The sequence below is a fragment of the Eptesicus fuscus genome, chromosome 17 (genome assembly GCF_027574615.1).
Source record: "Eptesicus fuscus isolate TK198812 chromosome 17, DD_ASM_mEF_20220401, whole genome shotgun sequence".
NCBI lineage: Eukaryota > Metazoa > Chordata > Mammalia > Chiroptera > Vespertilionidae > Eptesicus > Eptesicus fuscus.
Genome location: NC_072489.1, coordinates 55,785,812 through 55,806,614, shown reverse-complemented (window position 1 = coordinate 55,806,614; position 20,803 = coordinate 55,785,812). Strand labels below are relative to the sequence as shown.

The 20,803-nt window shown below is 41.1% G+C and overlaps 1 protein-coding gene across 1 annotated transcript in view; it reads right to left on the bottom strand.

Annotated features, from left to right (window-relative positions):
• The window catches only part of INPP5F (inositol polyphosphate-5-phosphatase F), a 60,476-nt gene that overhangs the window by 2,397 nt on the left and 37,276 nt on the right, over positions 1-20,803 (bottom strand). The window contains exons 10-19 of the mRNA XM_054729066.1: positions 19,615-19,739; positions 18,767-18,844; positions 17,720-17,840; positions 15,950-16,078; positions 11,291-11,408; positions 8,377-8,575; positions 4,149-4,220; positions 2,997-3,070; positions 2,479-2,607; positions 1,335-1,422 (exon numbers count right to left, since the gene is read on the bottom strand). Of these exons, the coding sequence (XP_054585041.1) occupies positions 1,335-1,422; positions 2,479-2,607; positions 2,997-3,070; positions 4,149-4,220; positions 8,377-8,575; positions 11,291-11,408; positions 15,950-16,078; positions 17,720-17,840; positions 18,767-18,844; positions 19,615-19,739 (1,133 nt within the window). The remainder of the gene's footprint in view (positions 1-1,334; positions 1,423-2,478; positions 2,608-2,996; positions 3,071-4,148; positions 4,221-8,376; positions 8,576-11,290; positions 11,409-15,949; positions 16,079-17,719; positions 17,841-18,766; positions 18,845-19,614; positions 19,740-20,803) is intronic.

Here is a 20,803-nt window from a genome sequence, read left to right as displayed (position 1 = left end):
AAATGTGAAATGAATTTTAATAGTATTTTACTTATACCCAATATATTAAAAATATTGTCATTTCAGCTTGTAATCACTAAGATCATTGATGAGGTCTATTTTTTCTGCCAAGTCTCTGAAACAGCCAGTGGGTAGTGTTGTAAGGAGAGCAGCAGAGGCCCTTCATGACACTGGCAAGTTGTTTCAGGCACTGAGTGGAAACGGGGTCCGGCTGTGTGGCTTCAACCCCAGGCCCCATGGTGCTCTGTCCTCACCTTCCTCACGCTGGCCACCAGGGGCAACAAAGCCACCCTGTGGAAACACTGCATCTGCAGCATTTTAGCTCTGCGTGGTGACTGACATGCTTTCTGGTAATTGGATTTATAGTGTTGAGTTCTTTTGGACCAAACAAACCGTTTGTCTTTGGAGTGTCACTGCTTGCTCCTGCATGTCTCCTTCAGCTGTGTTCTCCTAGGCATGCAGAGAGCAGGAACGGAGGGAGGGAGGGAAGTCTCCCAACGGTTGCCTTAGCCCATGTTTCTGTGCATCCTGAGAATAAATTTTTCTCAAAAACCCACACCCAAAACGCAGACTAATCCCCTTTCAGAGGCTTCACATCCAAACCTAAATGATGGCAAAATCAGCACTGTTATGAGTGGGAATCGACTGCATCGTAACTAGAGCTGTCTACACACATTCCCACGAGGCTGAATTCAGGAAGAGGTGGGGGGGGGAGGGGTGTGTGGAGAATTTTGTTTCCTTATGTTCCTGTGGGTTATCTGAAAAGATTCGGGGCATTTAACATAACTAAACTTAGTGGTTTCTCCTTCGGCATCCCTCATGACCAGTACAAATGAGAAAATTATGCTATTTGCCACACGTGTCTTGAATGTTTGACTTGGTAGTCATGCAACTATTTTGTAAAAATTATAACTTCAAAGACAACGGAAACCATTTTCTCTACTAACAAAAGACTGAACAACTTTTTTCTAGATGACCAAATGGCTCTCTTCTCTAGTGGAATGTAGACCATGGACATGCTCATTAGATGGAAAGCTCACAAATTTAAATGTAAAATAATTTGTTTATAGGCATTCTTTCCCAAATTAAAAATTTCGTGTTTAAAGCATAGTGGCTAGTTTCTCTACAAAGTTATTTAAATTGAAGTGTTCCTCTTAAGTATATTTTAAAAGTATATTACTTGTGGCCATAATTTTAACAAAAAGTTTTACCTTTAATCCACAGAAATTTGATACTTCTCTCTAAATACCAATTCATTACCATAATGTGATTCCCCCCCACAAGACTCAATAATGTCTTTATTCTTGAGGGAAAAATCAAAATAGTATACTCACCTCTCGAGTTTTTTCTCGATTATAGGTACATCTAATCCCATGGCTTGCTTGGTGATCTGCAGCATCTCTGCAATGCACTGAAGGGTATCTGAAACCCAAATATACCTGCTTGCCACTTTCTCCAGAAACACACTAAGAAATTAGCAGCTCTAACTCAACCTTAAATGAAATTTGTGGTCTTTCAGTTAAATACAAACTTATTTGCTTCAATTTACAGAAAAATGCTACTTATTCATTACAGACAGTCCTCAGGTTACGTGAGACTCGACGTTCAGCGTTTCATGGTTACTCGTGGTTCCGTCGCCATCTCCCATTTATTTAAAAAAAAAAAAAGTTCCATCATTTCGAAGTATGTACATATGTGCTTTATTTTTTTATTATTATTTATTTACTGCAAGTAAAGGTCAGGAATTGTATCTTTTAAATTTTTTTTACTGTTTCACTTCATTACTGCTGTGTATGTGCCCCATGTGAGTGACGTAGGTAGGTTCTGACTTAAGGCGAAAATCGCGCCATAGGAATGATCTCCGACGGAACTTGAGGCCCTCCTGTACTTCCCCCACAAATTCAGTGTTGGAAAACTGATTTTTTTACAGGGAGGAAGGGAGAGGGCTAGAGAGTTAGAAACATCGATCAGCTGCCTCCTGCACACCTCTCACTGGGGATGTGCCCGCAACCAAAGTACATGCCCTTGACCAGAATCAAACCTGGGACCCTTCAGTCCACAGGCCGATGCTCTATCCACTGAGCCAAACTGGTTAGGGATGTAAAACCGTTTTTAACAGAGTAGTTAAAGAGCAAAGGAACCAAATCAATTGGAATTAAAGTGCTAGATGCCGAGGGTAATAGCTGTAAACCAGACAGACATGGTCCCTGACTGTTACCCACACGAGACATACATGGTGGGAAAAGCCCTGCATCCATCCGGCCACACACAGGACTCCCATTAGATTCCCTGTCCCCATCCATCATGAGTTCACGTAACCTCCCTGTGCTGCTGAGAACAAAGCTGCTATTTCAAGGTCTCAAATCACAAAGCGATTTCCCTGGGTCATTAGCTGGTAAGGGTATGTACTGCCCCCGATCGCATTTGTGCTCATAAGAGCAGATAAAAAGTTTCCACTCAGTAATTTCATCTCCTTACCTTTCCCATCCTCTTCTGGATTACGTATTACAGCCCTCAGTGTGTGGAAATAGCCACCTGCGTCTTTGTATCTGTAGTGCAGCCGCATGCAGGAGAACTTGGGCTTACCAAAAAGAGTGGGTTCGGGACCTAAAGACCAAAGGAATATGTGTAAATCTTTCACATAACATGTACTTCCTTCCATAGCTTCAGAAGACCACTCATTCGTCCATTAGGTAATTTAGCACATTTTCTTCACAATCTCAACAAAAGCACACAAGCTTTACATGACAGTTTGCTTTAGCCTCAAATATGTAAACTTGATCTCTGGGTTAATCTTCACAAGATAATAAAATAAAAACTTATTACTGGATTATAGTCATCGCTAATCTCTAAAGAATAGAAGGGATCCTAACACACGACGAGGACTAGCCCTCTGGTTCTGGGAAGATGCTGTGCCGGCTGCGTCAACAACTGGACCTGCTCTTGGAAGAAACAGTATTTGCTTCCTATGACTGGGTGAGTACCTTTAAATTTACCTATTTCTATTTTTTCCAGGTCTTCTAGACTTAGTCGTTGATACTGGTTTACTTTATCAACTTCATCATCATAACTAGATAAAGGAAAAGGGATTAAAAAGAGTATTAAAATCAAAAGCATATTGTCTTATAGCTGAGGTATAGTAGCAACTATGCAGTTAAAATCTGTAGCACAATACACAGTTAAATATTTTTAGATGTAATGAGATAACATATACATAGTTCAATAGTTAAAAATCAGTTTATAGATCTTACACTAAAATTCATGGCACAAATAATTTGTTTTATAAACATTTTGCAAAAAAGAAAAAGAAAAACAACAAACTTAAGCCTTAACCTAAAAGGTAATTTAAAAATAGAGACATGTATACTGAAGCTATGTATTTGGGAATAACACAGTATATAAATTATATCCAAATCAAGGAGGAAATCCATGTGATCGATGTCAATAGGCACCCAGGCCAATAACAAGAAAAAACAGAACAGTTCACACAAGGCCAAAAAGAAAGTGAATATTGGGGGAAACAACCCTCAATTCTGGCAAGGCTATGAAGAAGTAATTCATCACTATAACCAAATAATAACAGTGTACACAAAATTAGCTACACAAAGACAGTTGTATCATTAACAATAGCAAAACAAATCTACAAAAAAGGAATTATTTTAGGTAAGGTAGGGGAGGGTGGGAGAAAGAGGGAGAGATCAACCGAAGGACTTGTGTGCATGCATATAAGCCTAACCAGGGGTCACAGACAACAGGGGGGTGGGGGTATACATGGGGAGGGGTTTAGAGTGAGGATGGTGGATGAGGACAATTATGTGATACCATAATAAAAAAATAAATACAAAAATTTTTTAAAAAGGAATTATTTTAATGCCTAACAATGGGAAAACATTTAACTATGGAATAGTAATAAAACAATGATATATGGTCATTAACAATAAAAATATGTGGAATACACCAAAACCTGGGATATAACTCCAAAAAAAAAACATTTTTAAATTTAAAAAAGTCTGAATGACGTAACAGTTACGTAAAGGGGTTCAATAACATTTCTTTAAAAAAAACCACCTGATTCTTAATTTCCTAGAATGAACATTTACTCAGATTTTAAAACAAAATTTAAAGCTTTAAATGAATAAGCAACTTACTAGGCAACGTAGTAGGCAGAGTTAGAAAGCAGTAACAGCACATCCACATCTCTGTGAGTGGCATCAATGAGGCTAAACAAACATGACACAGGCAATTACATATTTTTATTTACATCTACATTTTTCCCAAGCTTATTTTTTAAGGAGAACCACTTGTGATAAAAGACTTGGGGAGGGGGGGATCATCAATGTATACATTTAATTGGGTATTTAAAAAAGAACCTAGTTTGGGAGGGTGGAAGGAAGGACGATTCGAAGAGAGGTCCCTTCTCACAGACAGCCATAGAGGGGGGATAGCACAGGGGGAATGGATGATGGGAAGTAAAGGGGAGAAATGGAAAGAAAGAAAGGTGAGGTTGAGAAGGAAGAAATAGTCTAGAAAAACCTAATCAAAATGACACTGCACAGTAGGGTATTTTTACACTGTAGAATTCATCCTTTGAAAGAATTTTACATGAATATAATGGAAAAATGGGCCAAGCCCAAGCTACTTTGCATTTTCCTTATTATAGATTAATTTACTCATTCAAAGTCCATTTTGCCATTATCTACCTCCATTCTAAAATCAATTATTAAAATAAAGGTTAGACTTTAGATTAACCACTAAACAAACAAAAAAAAAACTATAGTAAAATGTACATCTTTGTAAGATTACAAAAGAAAACGGTCAACATACGAAATTACAGATGACAGGCAGACTCTGAACTCAAAACCTTAATATTCACCTTAATAACAGCCTTTCCAAACAAAGGTGGAAATTAATCTGGCTTCTTGGATTAGTCCCAAAATTCCACTATACGAATGCATAATTCTACCTTAGAATTCCACACCTATTTGCCAAGACTCTTCAATATCTTTAAAAGACCAACTCATTCCTCCTCAAAGCTGTGGGAAGCAGGGCAAACACCTGCGTCAGAATGAGGTCACGGTTTCACCGGTGCTGCAGAGAACATCACAAGCTCCAAGTGTAGCGCCTCGGTCTAAAATAAATTCTCAATTTTCACCGAACAAAATAGTCCCCAAGTACAATGAATGAGGCAGGATGCCAGGCCCAAAACCCGGGTAACCCGCCGTCCGGGGAAGCCAGCGGCGCTGCGGGCTACGGGGAGGCGGGCCCGGGGCCTCGCTCTTGGCGCACTTACCGCGGGGAAAAGCACAAGTGACTGTGGAACGTGGTTGTCACGCACGGGCTCCGGTGTATTTACAGCCGCCAAACCGCCAAACGTGGTCCGCAGTCTTTTCATCGCTGACCGCGCTTGACACCGAGCAGGCCCGCCCCCACTTTTCGTCTTCGCGGCAGTGAAGGCCAGAATCCGCCCCCCCCAGACCCCCCACCACCCCACCCCGTTCTAGGGCTTCCTTTCCCAGGGCGGAGGCGAGCTGTCCACCGGGAACATGAGTAACACGAAGCCACAGACCATCACATGGAGCCCGATCACAGACACAACGAGCGCGTAGAAGGCGCTGTCCTCTGCGGGCAGCAGCAGGAGGCCCTGGAAGAGGACCATTTTGGAAAAGATATAGAGCGCCACCGGGACCTTCAATGTCAGCCCCGACAGGAGGAGAACCATTTTGAATGACAAGCGATCATTTCCAGCAGCGCGGCCCGCGGCCTGCGCGGATCTCCGCCTGCCGCCCCGCGGCATCGTCCGGCTGTTCTGTCCAGGAGTCCCAGCTCGGAGCGCCCGTACCCCGCACACCTGCGCAACCCCGCGATCTGCGCAACCCCGCGATCCGCACTACCGCCGGCCCCGGAACACGACACGGAGGGTCCCCCGCAGTCTGTGTCTGGTGCGCATGCGCGGCCGATACAGCTTTTTTTTTTTTAACATATTTTATTGATTTTTTTACAGAGTGGGAGGGAGAGGGAGAGTGAGTTAGCACAATCACGGTACACGCCCTTGGCGAACTGAACCTGGGACCCTTGAGTCCACAGTTCGACGCTCTGTCCACCGGTGCGATATTTAAGGGCTTGCAAAATAGCCACCAAGATAATTTTTCTTCAAAGATAATTACTTAAGATGCTTATTAACAGATGTTTACAATTTGATTTTTTTTTTTTTTTGCCAATAATTTATTGAACGGAGATCTTACCAGTTCCCTGGTCTCTGCCAGCCGTGCCTGGTGCACGACTCCAAATGAGCCATTGCCAATCGCTTGGACGTCTGTGTGAGCCACGTCCTGGGAGCGCTCCGGGCCTCGGCCTAGAGGGTCTACCACTGGTCACCTTCCCGCTGTCACCCGCACTGGGCACGCCGCTGCCTCCTCCCCCGCTGCCGCTGCCCCACCCCCGGAACTTGAGGCCCCCACGCCCCCACCCATGGCTTCGACTGGAACTTGAGGCCCCTACGCCCCCACCCATGGCTTCGACTGACACTTTCCCGCCGCTGCTGCCGCCCGGTCCAGAGGCCGAGCCCCCAGGGCCGCTGCTCATGGCGCGAGCGCAGGCCCAAGCTGAGGGGCTCGGGCTGCCCGGGCTGCCGCCGCCTCTCCCGGCCTCTGGCCTCCGGCCCCGCAATTTTGTTGATTTTTAAAAGCAAGCACTTAAGATCTTCAGCGCCAACCTTTTGCTGGAACCTTTCTTACGGCTGGAATTTCCTTTTTCTTCTCGGAAAACTAATCCGGGTCAGGGTGGAGAGGGTAATCCAGCATTTTTGCTCAGCCCCGCCCTGTTCAGCCTCGGAGCGGAGGAACCCTCAGCTGCGGATCCGCTTTAATCTCTTTGCATCTTGTGGATTAGGGTTCCTGTAAATGAAGTTGCGGCCCCACGTTGGGGGGCTGCTCTCCGTTGGTGTCGTCTCCTGGATTTTTCTCATCGTCCTCAGTGCCGTCCTCTAGGCTGTCTTTGGCGAGGGACCCTGCGGATCGTGGTCTGTAGCCCCGACACTATTGTCTCCCTGGTCCGCCTTGGTCTCCGCATCCTGGGGGTCAGCGCCTCCATCACCTCTCCCTGCGCAGGCGGCTGGAACAAGGTCCACGCCCCGCGGGTCTCCGCACGCAGAAGGTGGGAACCTCGCCTAGACTGAAGGGTCCAGGGTTCGATTCTGGTCAAGGGCATGTACCTTGGTTGCGGGCACATCCCCAATAGGGGGTGTGCAGGAGGCAGCTGATGTTTCTCTCTCATCGATGTTTCTAACTCTCTATCCCTCTCCCTTCCTCTCAGTAAAAAATCAATAAAATATATAAAAAACAAAACAAAGAAAGACATAAAAACAGAATTTGTAACCATTTGCAACAGCATGGATGGAACTGGAGAGCATTATGCTAAGTGAAATAAGCCAGTCAGAGAAAGATAAATATCACATGATCTCACTCATTTGTGGAATATAATGAACATTATAAGCTGATGAACAAAAACAGCTCCAGAGACAGAGAAGCATCGATCAGATGCACAAACCTCAGAGGGAAGGTAGGGGAGGGTGGGGTTATGGGAGAGAGATCAATCAAAGGACTTGTATGCACACATATAAGCATAACCAATGGACACAGACACCAGGGGGGTGAAGGCATGAGCAGGGCAATGGGGGGATAAGGACACATATGTAATACCTTAATCAATAAAGAAAAAAACAGATCCAGAGTCTGGGGCGAAGGGGGCTTGCCCTCAGGATAGGAGTGGTGGGGGGTCAATCGGGAAAAAGGAGACATATGTAATACTTTAAACAATTAAAAAACACATTTTTAGTGCAATATATATATTTTGTTAACCTTCACCAGAATATATTTTTCCATTGATTCTTAGACTAGAAGGGAGAGGGAGGAACACAGAGAAGTATCGATGTGAGAGGGACACATTTGATTGGTTGTCTCCCGCATGTGCCCTGGGCCGGGGATAGAGCGTGCAACCGAGGTACGTGCCCTTGACCAGAATCGAACCCAGAACCCTTCATTCTGCAGGCCAATGCTCTAGCCACTAAGTTATGTGCATTAATACAGTAAACCTAGATTCTGAGGGGGAAAACCCACACAGCCCGTAGCGAACCATAGTTTTACATTGTTTTTTATATCAATTATTGCATTAAAATATTTCTTATTACTGAGTTTTTAGTGACCCCTTATGCCCCGAAGATGAGTGCCTCAGCCATCCTGCCTTAGTGTCAGCTCTGTACTTGGAAAGTGCCATGCGCCATGCATCCATGCCCACAGTTTTATGGCTAAGTCCTAGCATTAATTACAGAAAACTTACCAGAAATTTAAGCACATTAGTTAGCAGGACATCTTTCATTACCTGGGGTCACAGTCAATGAGGGCCCAGCCCCCATGGAACTTCTCATTATCAGGCAGCAGTAACTTCATGTAACTTTGTAGCAGCTGGCTAATTAGCTCCTGGTGACTTCTCTGATTTTCCTTATGCAAAGCTTCATGCTCTTTCTCTTTGTTAAATATGGAATAAAGATCTTCTGTCACTGGAATGCCTTGCATCAAATCTAGAGTAGAAAGTGTCAATATCTATCATCATCTTAGTTTCCAAATACATTTTTTTTAAAAAAACAAAAGAGAATGAAGACCTAAACCATAAAACTCTAAGAAAACAGGAATAAATCTTTGAGACCTGGATTAGACATTTTTTTTTGGGGGGGGGGAAGAGGGGTTTGGGGGAAAATAGGACATTAACATCATAAACAAAAGAAAAAATAAACTGAACATCATTAAAATAAAAAACTTCTGTATTTCAAAGGGAAATAATATGATAGTGAAAAGACAATTCACAGACTGGGAAAGGATATTTATAAATCACCTATCTAATAATGGACTTGTATCTAGAATTCTTACAACTCAAATAAGCCCGGCTGATGTGATTCAGTGGTTGAGCGTCGACCCATGAACCAGGAGGTCATGGCTTGATTCCAGGTCAGGGCACATGGCTGGGTTGCAGGCTGAATCCCCAGTGGGAGGTGTGCAAGAGGCAGCTGATCAATGATTCTCTCTCATCACTGATGTTTCTCTCTCTCTTTTCTGAAATCAATAAAAACATTTTTAAAAAAGACAAATAAGCCCATTTAAGAGGATCTAAATAGACTAGCTAGCTTCTTCCTAGGGTGGCATGTGGCTTACACTTTAAGAAATCATTATAATCCCATTCCCTATAGTTGTCTGGGACAATGAGACTGGAGGGAGCTTCTGGGAAAGACCTGCCACTATCACTACAAGGGGAAGCAACAGCCCAGCCTGCTATGGGCCTGTCTCAGCCTTGAAGAGATCCAACTGAGAAAGGGACAAAGCCTGAGTCCTCAAGGACATAACTGAGTCACCAGACTGACCAACAGAAGGAAGGCACCTTACTTTGCTGTAACAATGTGCTAAAGCCCAGTTTTCCAGTCAGCACACCCCCTATCTATGGCAAATGAACCAAACTTCTTTACACCCGACTTCTCAGATTACTAACTGGCCCGTGTCTAGGCCCTATTACTTCCTGTATGATAAACATCAAGTTTAAAAATAGGATTTAAAAAATCTCAAGAGCCAAAACTGGTTTGGCTCAGTGGATAGAGTGTCAGTCTGCAGACTGAAGGGTCCCAGGTTTGATTCCGGTCAAGGGCATGTACATTGGTTGCGGGCACATCCCCGGTTGGGGGTGTGCAAGAGGCAGCTGGTCGATGTTTCTCTCTCATCGATGTTTCTAACTCTCTGTCCCTCTCCTTTCCTCTCTGTAGAAAATCAATAAATAAATAAATAAATAAATAAATAAATCTCAAGAGACCATAAGGAAAGGTATTACATTTGGTTCTAATCCACACTATATGTTTATTTAAATACTATAAGGTAATCCTATATAATAAAGAGGTAATATGCAAATTGACCATCACTCCAACACACAAGATGGCTGCCCCCATGTGGTCAAAGATGGCCACCACAAGATGGCCAGCAGGGGAGGGCAGTTGGGAGGGACCAGGCCAGCAGGGGAGGGCAGTTAGGGGCGACCAGGCCTGTAGGGGAGGGCAGTTAGGGGCAATCGGGCTGGCAGGGGAGCAGTTAGGCGTCGATCAGGCTGGCAGAGGAGTGGTTAGGGGGTGATCAGGCTGGCAGGCAGAAGCGGTTAGGGGCAATCAGGCAGGCTGGCAGGCGAGTGGTTGGGAACCAGCAGTCCTGGATTGTGAGAGGGATCCCAGATTGGACAGGGTGCAGGCTGGGCTGAGGGACACACACACACACACACACACACACACACACCCGTGCATGAATTTCGTGCACCGGGCCTCTAGTATTTTAATAAAAATTAAATTTAAAACATGCCAAAGCATGAATTCCTCTGGGTAATCTACCCTCCATTTACTCTTCCCCCTCAAAACAAAACAAAACAACCACGATTAAATTGGATAGAATAAATTTTTTAAATACATTTTTATTGCCAAAACTGGTTTGGCTCAGTGGATAGAGCGTAAGCCTGCGGACTGAAGGGTCCCAGGTTCGATTCCGGTCCAGTGAGGGGTGTGCAGGAGGCAGCTGATCAATGTTTCTCTCTCATCGATGTTTCTGGCTCTCTATCCCTCTCCCTTCCTCTCTGTAAGAAATCAATAAAATATATTTTAAAATATTTATTTATTTATTTCAGAGAGGAAGGGAGAGGAAGAGAGAGATAGAAACATCAATGATGAGAATCATTGATTGGCTGCCTCCTGCACTCCTCCCCACACTGGGGAGCAAGACTGCAACCTGGGCACATGCCCTTGACTGGAATCGAACCCAGAAAGGACCCTTCAGGCTGCAGGCCGACGCTCTATTCACCCAGCCAAAACAGCTAGGGCTTAATGTAATACTCTTTAATATGCTATTAAATCACACCCATGGAAAGACAGAAAACCATCTCATTACATCTCTCAGCCTTGAGTAACGGAAAAACAAATAGAATGTGGAGTTTTTAGGTGATGAAGTTTTAGGGTCTCTTATTTCATATTTCATCAACCATGCTTTCTGTTCCATGAACAGCAAACTGACAAATACGTATGGAAATGAGAGACTTTTTGTGTTGTTCCAGCCTAAAAAATTTGTCAGGTTCTAATCTTCTAAAAATTTGAATTTGACTCATTTGGTAAGATGCTCAATATAGAAGCATACGTATATTATAAACATATGAACTATGTTAATAACGTTGGTTTCTGTAAAACAGTCACAGAAGGAATAACAAATTTTACGTTTCTTACCTATGACAGCTTGCCTATAAGCATCCTTAAATCGATTAAGGTAATACCTATTTGCGGAGTTAACACCATCTTTCATAACTCCTGCTAACTTCCTTTCTCCTGTCCTTGTAAAGTCACCCTGTCAAGGAAAATATTTTGACAATTTATTTAAACACAAGAATGTTCCCGAAGTCAAGGTGGGCTTGTAAGACTAATTTTGTAGGCTTTTATAATTCCAAGTAATACAGTTAAATTAAAATATCTATTAGTATTTGACTCTGACCCAAGCATGTCAAATAATTAAACATACTATCTGTAGCAACAAGCCTTCAGCTAGATGGAGCTTTAAGGTAAAGCCATTCTTGGCAAATTGTAGAACAAACGAAACAAAACAAAAAAGTCTTTAAACCTCAACTTGATATATTGAAAACCACCAATTTCTGATGGGGAAAATGTGGATAGCTCCCTAGCGTTTATTAGAGATTTGACCTGTGTATGTGAATGTGTGTAAATAGAGAGAGAGCAGGTTTCTCATTACACGGTACAATTCCTGTAGAATGAGCCAATGAGGATTTAAATTGTTTGTTTTTCTTGTTTTTAACAACAAAGGTATCAGAGCAACTCCCTAGAGAGGTAGTGATTTAAACTTTTAAGGCAAAGAAAGCATAGTCCTTTTTTCCCCCATCCCAAACCCACTATTTCTATCCAAGGCCATTCCTGAAACAGACCTTGTCCTAACACTGACAATTTTGGAGAAGATACCGCCAACTAGTTAAGTCGTTCACAGGAAATAGTAATTAAATAAGAACCTGTTACAGAAGAGAGAGACATGAATGCTGAATCCAAAAAAGTTTAATATCAAAGAGAAAAATATTTCTCTCCCCCCCAACTTTAGTGAGATAAAATTGATGAGTAAAACTGTGTCAATTTAAGGTGTACCTCGTGATCACTTGGTGTGTGTGTGTGTGTGTGTGTGTGTGTGTGTGTGTGTGTGGAGTGAGCAGATTACATTCAGGTTAACACATCTGTCACCTCACATAATTCCTCCATGTGTACCTCTGTGAGTGTGGTGAGAACATTTAAGATCTACTTCTTAGCAGGTTTCAATTATACATTATTGTTAACTATAGTTACCATGTGTACATTAGATCCCCAAAATTTATTGTTTGTATCTTTTGAACATCTTCTTTGCCCCAAGCCCTGGTAACCACCAATCAACTCTTCATTCCCAGAAGTTTGACTTTTCCAGATTCCACATGTAAGTGAATCATGTAGTATTTGTCTTTGTCTGGCTTATTCCACTTAAACACAATGCCCTCACTCAAGGTTCATCTACACTGTTGCAAATGGCAGGATTCCCTTCCTTTTTCATGGCTGAATAATGTTCCATCTCACACACACACACATTTTCTTTAGTCATTCATCCTCATTGAATTAGATTGTTTCCATGTCTTCACTATTGTTAATAATGCTGCAATGAACATGTAAGTGCAGATATCTCTTCAAAATAGTGATTTCATTTCCTTCATATATATATATATATATATATATATATATATACATATACATATATATACATATACATATATACACACACATGTATATATACATATATATATACATATATATATACATATATATATATATGTATATATATATGTATATATATATATATATATGTGTGTGTGTGTATATATATACACACCCATAAATGGGATTGCCGGATCATATCGTAGTTCTATTTCTAATTTTTTGGAGCTTCCATACTGTTTCTCATAATGGCCATGCCAATTTACATTCCCACCAAGTGTAGGTTACTTTTTCTCCACATCCTTGTCAACACTTACCTCTTATTTTTATAACAGCTATTCTAACAGGTATGAAGTGACAGTGCATTGCTGTTTTAATTTGCATTTCCCTCATGATTACTGATGTTGAGCACCTATGCATGTACCTGTTGGCCATTTGTATATCTTCTTTGGAAAAATGTCTCTTGAGGTCCTTTACCCACTTTTTACTCAAATTATATTTTGCTGTTGAATTGGATAAGGTCCTTACATATTGTGGATATTAACTTCTTATCAGATACATGTTTGCAAATACATGTTTTCTCCCATTCCATAGCTTGTCTTTTTATTTTACTGATTTAAAAAACATTTTTCTTACTGTGCAGAAAGAAGTTTTTTGTCTGATGTACCCCTACTCACTTATTTCCTTTTTCTTTACTTGCTCACTTTTGGAATCACACCCAAAATATCATTGCCAAGACCAACGTCATGGAGCATTTTCCCTATGTTTTCTTATAGGAGTAAACGGTAAAGTTTCAGATCTTACATTTAAGTCCTTAATCCATTTTGAGTTAATTTTTATATAAGACAGGGGTCCAATTTCACTTTCTTGCTTGTGACTATTCCATTTTCCCAGCACCATTTACTGAAGAGATTATCCTTTCCCCATAATGTTTGTTGACCCCCTTGTCCAATATCATCTACAGAATTTATTCATCTTGTAACAGCTGTACTAGTTGTATATGTGGGTTTACTTCTGGGCTCTCAGTTCGAGTCCATTGATCTGTGTGTCTGTTTCTATGTCAGTGCCATGCTCTGTAGTCAGGTTTGGAATTAGAGTGTTATGCCTCCAGCTTTGTTCTTCTTTCTCAGAAATGCTTTGGCTACTGGGGGTCTCCTGGTTCCATACAAGCATTAGAATTGCTTTTGTCTATTTCTGTGAAAAATGTCACTAGAACTTTGATAGGGATTGCACTGAATCTATATATGGCTTTGCGTAGTATTATAAACATTTTGAGAATATTAATTTTTTTAATCCATGAACATGGGATAGTTTTTCATTTATTTGTGTCCTCTCAATTTCTTTCATGGATGTCTTATTGTTTTCAGTGTACTTAGCTTTCACTTTTTGGGTTAACTTTATTCCTAAGTATTTTACGGTCTGTGATGCTATTGTAAAAGGGATTATTTTATTTTTTTAGCAGACAGTTTGTTGTTAGTGTATGGAAGCGCAACTGATTTTTGTAGGTTGATTTTGTATTCTGCAATTTTACTGAACTCACTCATTAGTTCTAACAGTTTTTTGGTGGAGTATTTTTAGGATTTTCCATATAGAACATTATATCATCTACAAAGACAAATTCACTTCTTCCTTTCCAATCTGGATGCTTTCTATTTTCCTTTCATGATTGCTCTGGCTAGAACTTCCAGTACTATGACAAATAGGAATGGTGACAGTGAGCACCAAAGTCTTGTTCCTGATTTTAAAGGAAAAGCTTTTAAGTTTTCACCACTGAGTATGCCATTAGCTATGGGTTTGTTATTATTGCCTTTAATATGCTGAGGTACATTCCTTCTATACCCAATTTGTTTAGAATTTTTATCATAAAAGAACGTTGAATTTTGTCAAATGCTTTTTCTGCATCTATTAGATGATTTTTATCTTTCATTCTATTAATGCAGGATGTCCCATTTATTGATTTGTATATGTTGAACGATCCTTCCACCTGATAGATAAATCCAACTTTATTATGGTGTGTGATGCTGTTACATTTAGTTAGTATTTTCTTGAGAATTTTTGCATCCACATTCATCAGGGATACTGGCCTCTAGTTTTATGTCCTTGTAGTGGTATCAGGCCTCATAAAATGAGTGTGGGAGTGTTCCCTCCTTTCTGTGTTTTGGACAAACTTGGGAAACGTTGGCATTAACTCTTTAAATGTCTGATAGAATTCACCAGTGAAACCATCTGGTCCTGGGCCTTGTTGAGAGGTTTTTGCTTAATGATTCAATCTTCTTACTCTCTGGTCTGCTCAGATTTCCTGTTTCTTCGTAATTCAGTCTTGGTAGGTTGTATGGTTTTTAAGAATTTATTTCTTCTAAATTGTCCAATTTGTTCTCATATAATTGGTCAGTATAGCCTCATGATTCTATGTATTGCTGTGGTATCCTTTGATTGTTCAGGAGTGTTAATTTCCACATATTTGTGAATTTTCCAACTTTCCTCCTGTTAATGATTTCTAATTTCACACCACTATTATTAAAACAAAAACAAAAACAAAAGACAACAAAACACCCTGATATAATTTGTCTTCTTGATCTTGTTGAGACTTTGTGGCCTAACATATGATCCTGGAAAAAGTTCCATGTGCGCTTAAGAATGTGTATTCTCCTATTGAGAGGGGGGTTAAGTGACTTGGCCAAGGTAACAGAGACAGTAAAAGGCAGGATGGGGATACAAATTTAGGGGGCAATTATCATACTAGGGACCAAATCCCATCGACAGACATGTTTTGTTTTGTCTACTTAAATATTTTAAAAGCCAAATATTTCACAGAATTCCAGATTGCAACTCCCTTGAAAAAACCGGGAGACCTAGCAACCCTGCGCCTCCATCCTCATAGGGAAACAAACAGCACCTCCTGGGACAACATACGCTCTTCTTTAGATCCGCTCAGCTCCGTCTCTCCCTTTCACCCAATGGGTGCCTGCTTGAGCCACCCAGCCCCGGCCCCACAGAAATATGAGTGTGACCCCTGCCTTAGCCAAACATTCCAGAAAGAAGTCAGCCACCACCTGTCGCCGCATGCCTTCATCTCAAAAACAAAGATGGTTTGAAACCCCATTCTGGGTCCCACAGAATGACCCACAAATGCTCGCTGCAGGTATTTACCTTCAGAGCAGCTGTGCCAGCGTACTGCCTGCTGATGGAGTCACCATTGTTGGCCCACATTATCTGATAGATCCGATTGCATTTCACCGGCAGTGGCTGCTCTGGGGGCATCACACCTAATTTTTTCAGCTAAAATTTACACATTGGTGAATTAATTACATATAAACCAAGACACCATAGCATAAAATATATACTGCAGAAAAAGCAATTATGTTCATACCCAATTAGGACCCTGAAATAAAAGAAATGGTGTTTTCAGCCCTGGCTGGCATGGTTAGAGTGTGCACCAGAGGGTTACAGATTTGATTCCCAGTCAAGGGCACATACCTGGTTGCAGGTTCAACTCCCGCCCCCCAACCCCACGTTGGGGCTCATGCAGGAGGCAACCAATCAATGTATCTTTCTCATCAAAGTTTCTCTCTCTCTCACTCTCCCTTTCTCTCTGAAATCAATAAAAATTAAAACAAAACAAAAACAAAAAACCTAAAAACCATGCTAGGAATTTCCACCTTTGAATTCATTACTCAGGTGTTAGAGGGCCAAAAGATCTAAAGGCGGACATGGGTAATAGACGTAAGGACTAGAGGAAGCACTTGCCAGCAACTGGGGCATAAAGTAAGAGGCTGGTTCTGTGGTGCCAAAGGAGCCAACAGCCCCAGTGGTGGCACTGCTGGCAGGAAAATAACCAGGTGAAGAAGCTAGTCCCTTTCTCCTCCAGCCTCATGGTCTTCCTTTAGTGCCCGCTACTGGCAGAGCCTGACACGAAGCCAGTCAGAATAACGGGCAGACCCGCAGCTCCCGATGCAGGAGAGAGGGTTAGAGATGAGGAAAAGGGTAAGTGACCGTACAGTGACGCCCGACACATTTTTAAATGTCGGGCCTCACATTTTGAAATGCGTACTTAAGAAAATATCACTCGCGCCTGGCCGGCTTGGCTCAGTGGATAAAGCATCGGCCTGCGGAATGAAGGGTCTCAGGTTCGATTCCGGCCAAGGGCACATGCCTGGGATGTGGGCTTGATCCCCAGTGGGGGGTGTGCGGGAGGCAGCCGATCAATGATTCTTTCTCTCCTTTTCCCTACCTTTCTGAAATCAATAAAGAAATATATTTTTAAAAAATACCACTTGGTTCAAGGTATATCTAGTGGAAGTTGTGCTTTCCAGGTTTTAATGCAACAAGATGTTTTATCATTTGTCCATCATCCAGAGCTGAGGGGTCAGTGCCGACATGTACACATAAGGAACTGTTGGACATTGAAATTCGGTCTCAAAAGAACAGATGGTCCAGAAAGAAACTCACTACAGACTGATTCATTTGCCTGTCAGCATAACTATTATTGCTCGTCTCACATTCAGTTCTTATATCTCTAGTGACACATGATCTCGCTCATCTAGGGGAGACGATGAACAACATAGACTGATGAACAAGAACAGAACCAGAAACAAGGAGGCATCGATCGGACTATCGGGCCTCAGAGGGAGGATAGGGGAGGGTGGGGGGAGGGGGGAGAGATCAACCAAAGGACTTGTGTGCATGCATATGAGCCTAACCAATGGTTAAGTTCAACAGGGGGTTGGGGCATCCGTGGGGAGGGGGGTGGGATGGGAATGGGGGGATGAGGACAAATATGTGACACCTTAATCAATAAAGAAATTTAAAAAAAAAAGATGTTTTATGCCATACATGTTCTAAAGAACAAAGATTTAAGTTACTTGTTTACACCTGAAAAAATTAAAAATGAACATTTACAATCCAACAAATTCCAATTACCTGCTGCTCCATGACCACTCGTGCGATGGCAGCTTGAACCACGTTGGTGCGGTCCAGGCAGTCCATGCAATTAACTCGAAAAATCCCTTCTTGTTTACATATTACCCCAGCTTGATCGACCCTTTTCAAAAACAGTAGGGGATTATTTCACAACATGAAATACTTCAATACGTTTTTCAAAAACCAAAATTCCTTAAGGCACAGCGGTAAGAACAGAAGCATTGGTTATCAGCTTGCTTGGAATAGCACCGTGTGCAGGCATTATTATTATTTTTTTGTGTGCAGGCATTATTGAGTCCGATGTAGACACTGTTGATTTATACAGTAACTCAACAAGGAAGACATTACTATCCCCATTTTGAAAAGAAAACTGAGGTACAGAAAGAGTCACTTGCCCCAAGTCACACAACTACTAAGCAAAAAACTGACACAAGTTATGCTTTTCTGCACATTTAAAATCAAAAAGCACTTTCAGACACCATCCTGCCCCGTCTCTTTCACTCCAAGAAGACATGCATCTAAATTAGCTTGAACAGGCTCCTTCGCTTTACCACCTAGTACAGTCATGCAGCATGCCTGGCTCATCTCATTTCTCTTGCCATCTGTGGCCTTAAAGTCTAATAGAAAGTTCTGTTCTGTCCGTGAAGCCAGTTTCTTCTTCCTGCCTCTCCCTCCTGTAAGATGAGAATCATCATCCTTTCCTGATAATTGCAAATGCTTGACAACTGGGACCAGGTCCCTTTAAGCCCTCCTTCCACGTTAGGGCTGGCAAGAAGAGGAGAAGGAAATGAGACTAGGAATTAAACAGTCCTCGGGCACTTCACGTCACTTTGCCCAACCACTTGACCCCTCTTCCCGGTTCAGAGCTGCCATGCCCAATGCCCAACCCTCCCTTAAAAATGAGAACAGGAAACGGGAAGCAAAAGTAGAACAACAAAAAAGCTTCCTCAGCTTGCTGCTCTTATCCTAATGCTGTCACCACACAAATACACCTGGCTCACAGACCGAGCGTTCGTTCAACCGATTTCTTATGAAATAAATACGTACCAACACCACTTCATGTCGAGAATAATGTCATAAATAGCATCTGTTAGTGTTTGAACATTCTCAAACTTCATTCCTCGGCTAAAATACAAGCCAAAAGAAAGAGAAAAGGCTTTAACTTAAAATATGATATTTAAGATAGCCTGGAAAATTAAAGAAAAGTATTACTTTAAGTAAATGAGGTTAACACTATTATAATTTATATAGGCAATTACATAAATGTTTATAGCTAATCTGTAATGTGGAAGAAAATATACTTAAAAATATACTGAAACATAAAGATATCTAAAGCTTCTCTCCCTGTCAAATTTTCAACACTCAGATAATTGAACCCACGTTAGAACCTGGGTCATGATAAAAGAACCTTGCTTTCAAAATACACACAAGTTAAAGCTATCATCAAAATGGTTCGCTAATTGTTGATTTTCCAGAGCAAATTCTAGTGCACTTTATCCATAGAGAAAGAAGTGTTACGAGCAGAGTCTAAAAATGAGCCAGCAGGATGGTTTTTATGAAGGGGCTTCTGTTACTTCTGCCAGGCTCAGGCTCAAGCAGAAAGGAAAAGCTCCAGGAATTCTTTACTTGAATAATAAAAGGAAAAGTGAACTCTAAGTCTGCAAGTTATTTTGGAACAGAAAGACTATAAATATTTCAGGAACAACTAAGTTAAATTTTTACCCAAAATAAACTCCCTATGAAAATTAAAGCAAAGTAAACAAATAATACTCCTTCCTTTTCCAAGAATGAGAAGAAATTTTTCTTCCCAATAAAGAGAAACTTAGGTCCGTGGGGCAGCATCGCACCACAACCATTGGAACTGATCGAAACACTGGTCTCAGGAAGCGTCTCACCAGTGCTCATGGAAGTCGAATGAAACGTAAGTGAGGTGCGCGTTGTTAAAGAGCAGCACCTGCTTCAGGTACGCGTCCCCAATAATTTTCTCTCTTCCTGCTTGGTCTACCAAGTTAATAATGACCTGTAAGAGTCAGAGAAAAAAACTCAGTTTAATCAGATGATAGAATTATAATGTGATTTATTTGGAATTACGTTTTAGAAATATTTTATAGCCATGCTTAAAAATCCACTCAAGCATCAATCTTTTTCCTATACATTAGATTTTCATTTGTTACATTTAGGTTTATGATAACTGCTTACATCAATGGCATTAATAGTTTTTTTATACATTATACATTTGTAATAACCAACTAGAATAGATCATGAAAACAAGGTCCTTTAAAATAGCAAATCTTGAAAATATTTAGAAGACTTTTTAAAATATATTTTTTTTATTGATTTCAGAGAAGATGGGAGAGGGAGAGAAAGATAGAAACCATCAATGATGAGAGAGAATCATTGATCGGCTGCCTCCTGCTCAACCCCCACTGGGAATCGAGCCCACAACCCAGGCATGTGCTTTGACTGGGAAACAAATTGTGACCTCCTGGTTCATAGGTCTACACTCAACCACTTAGCTGGTGGCAGCAGATCAATGATTCTCTCTTATCGAGGCTACCCCTACCTTCTCTAAAAAAAAAAAGAAAAAAGATAATAATAATAAAATATTTATAACATTTGTAAATAGTATTTATATTTATTATAAAGTTTCAATAAATAAAATTCTAATAAACATTTACAAATTAGTAAGTTCAATTTTATCCATTTAAAAATTATGATTAGTGCTTTTTAAGTCCAGTTTAAGACCCAAGGTCAAAAGATGTTCTATATTTTCCTTTAAAAAGATTTGTTTAACTTTACACATTTAAATCCATATCTACCTGGAACTGATTTTTGTATATGGTATGTAGGATATCAGAAAGCAAAATTACTGAATTAACAGTAGAGCATATTTTATTTTGAATGATAATACCATTCAAAATGGCTGTACCAACTTATGCTCCCTCTAACAATACGTGCGAGTTCTCATTTCCCACATTCCTGACTTCATCTCTTATCATCAAACTTTATAGGTGGTTTTTTTTTTTCAATCATTTGGTTTTTATTTCCCTGCTGGGACTTTCTTTGGAATTGCACAAAATTTAT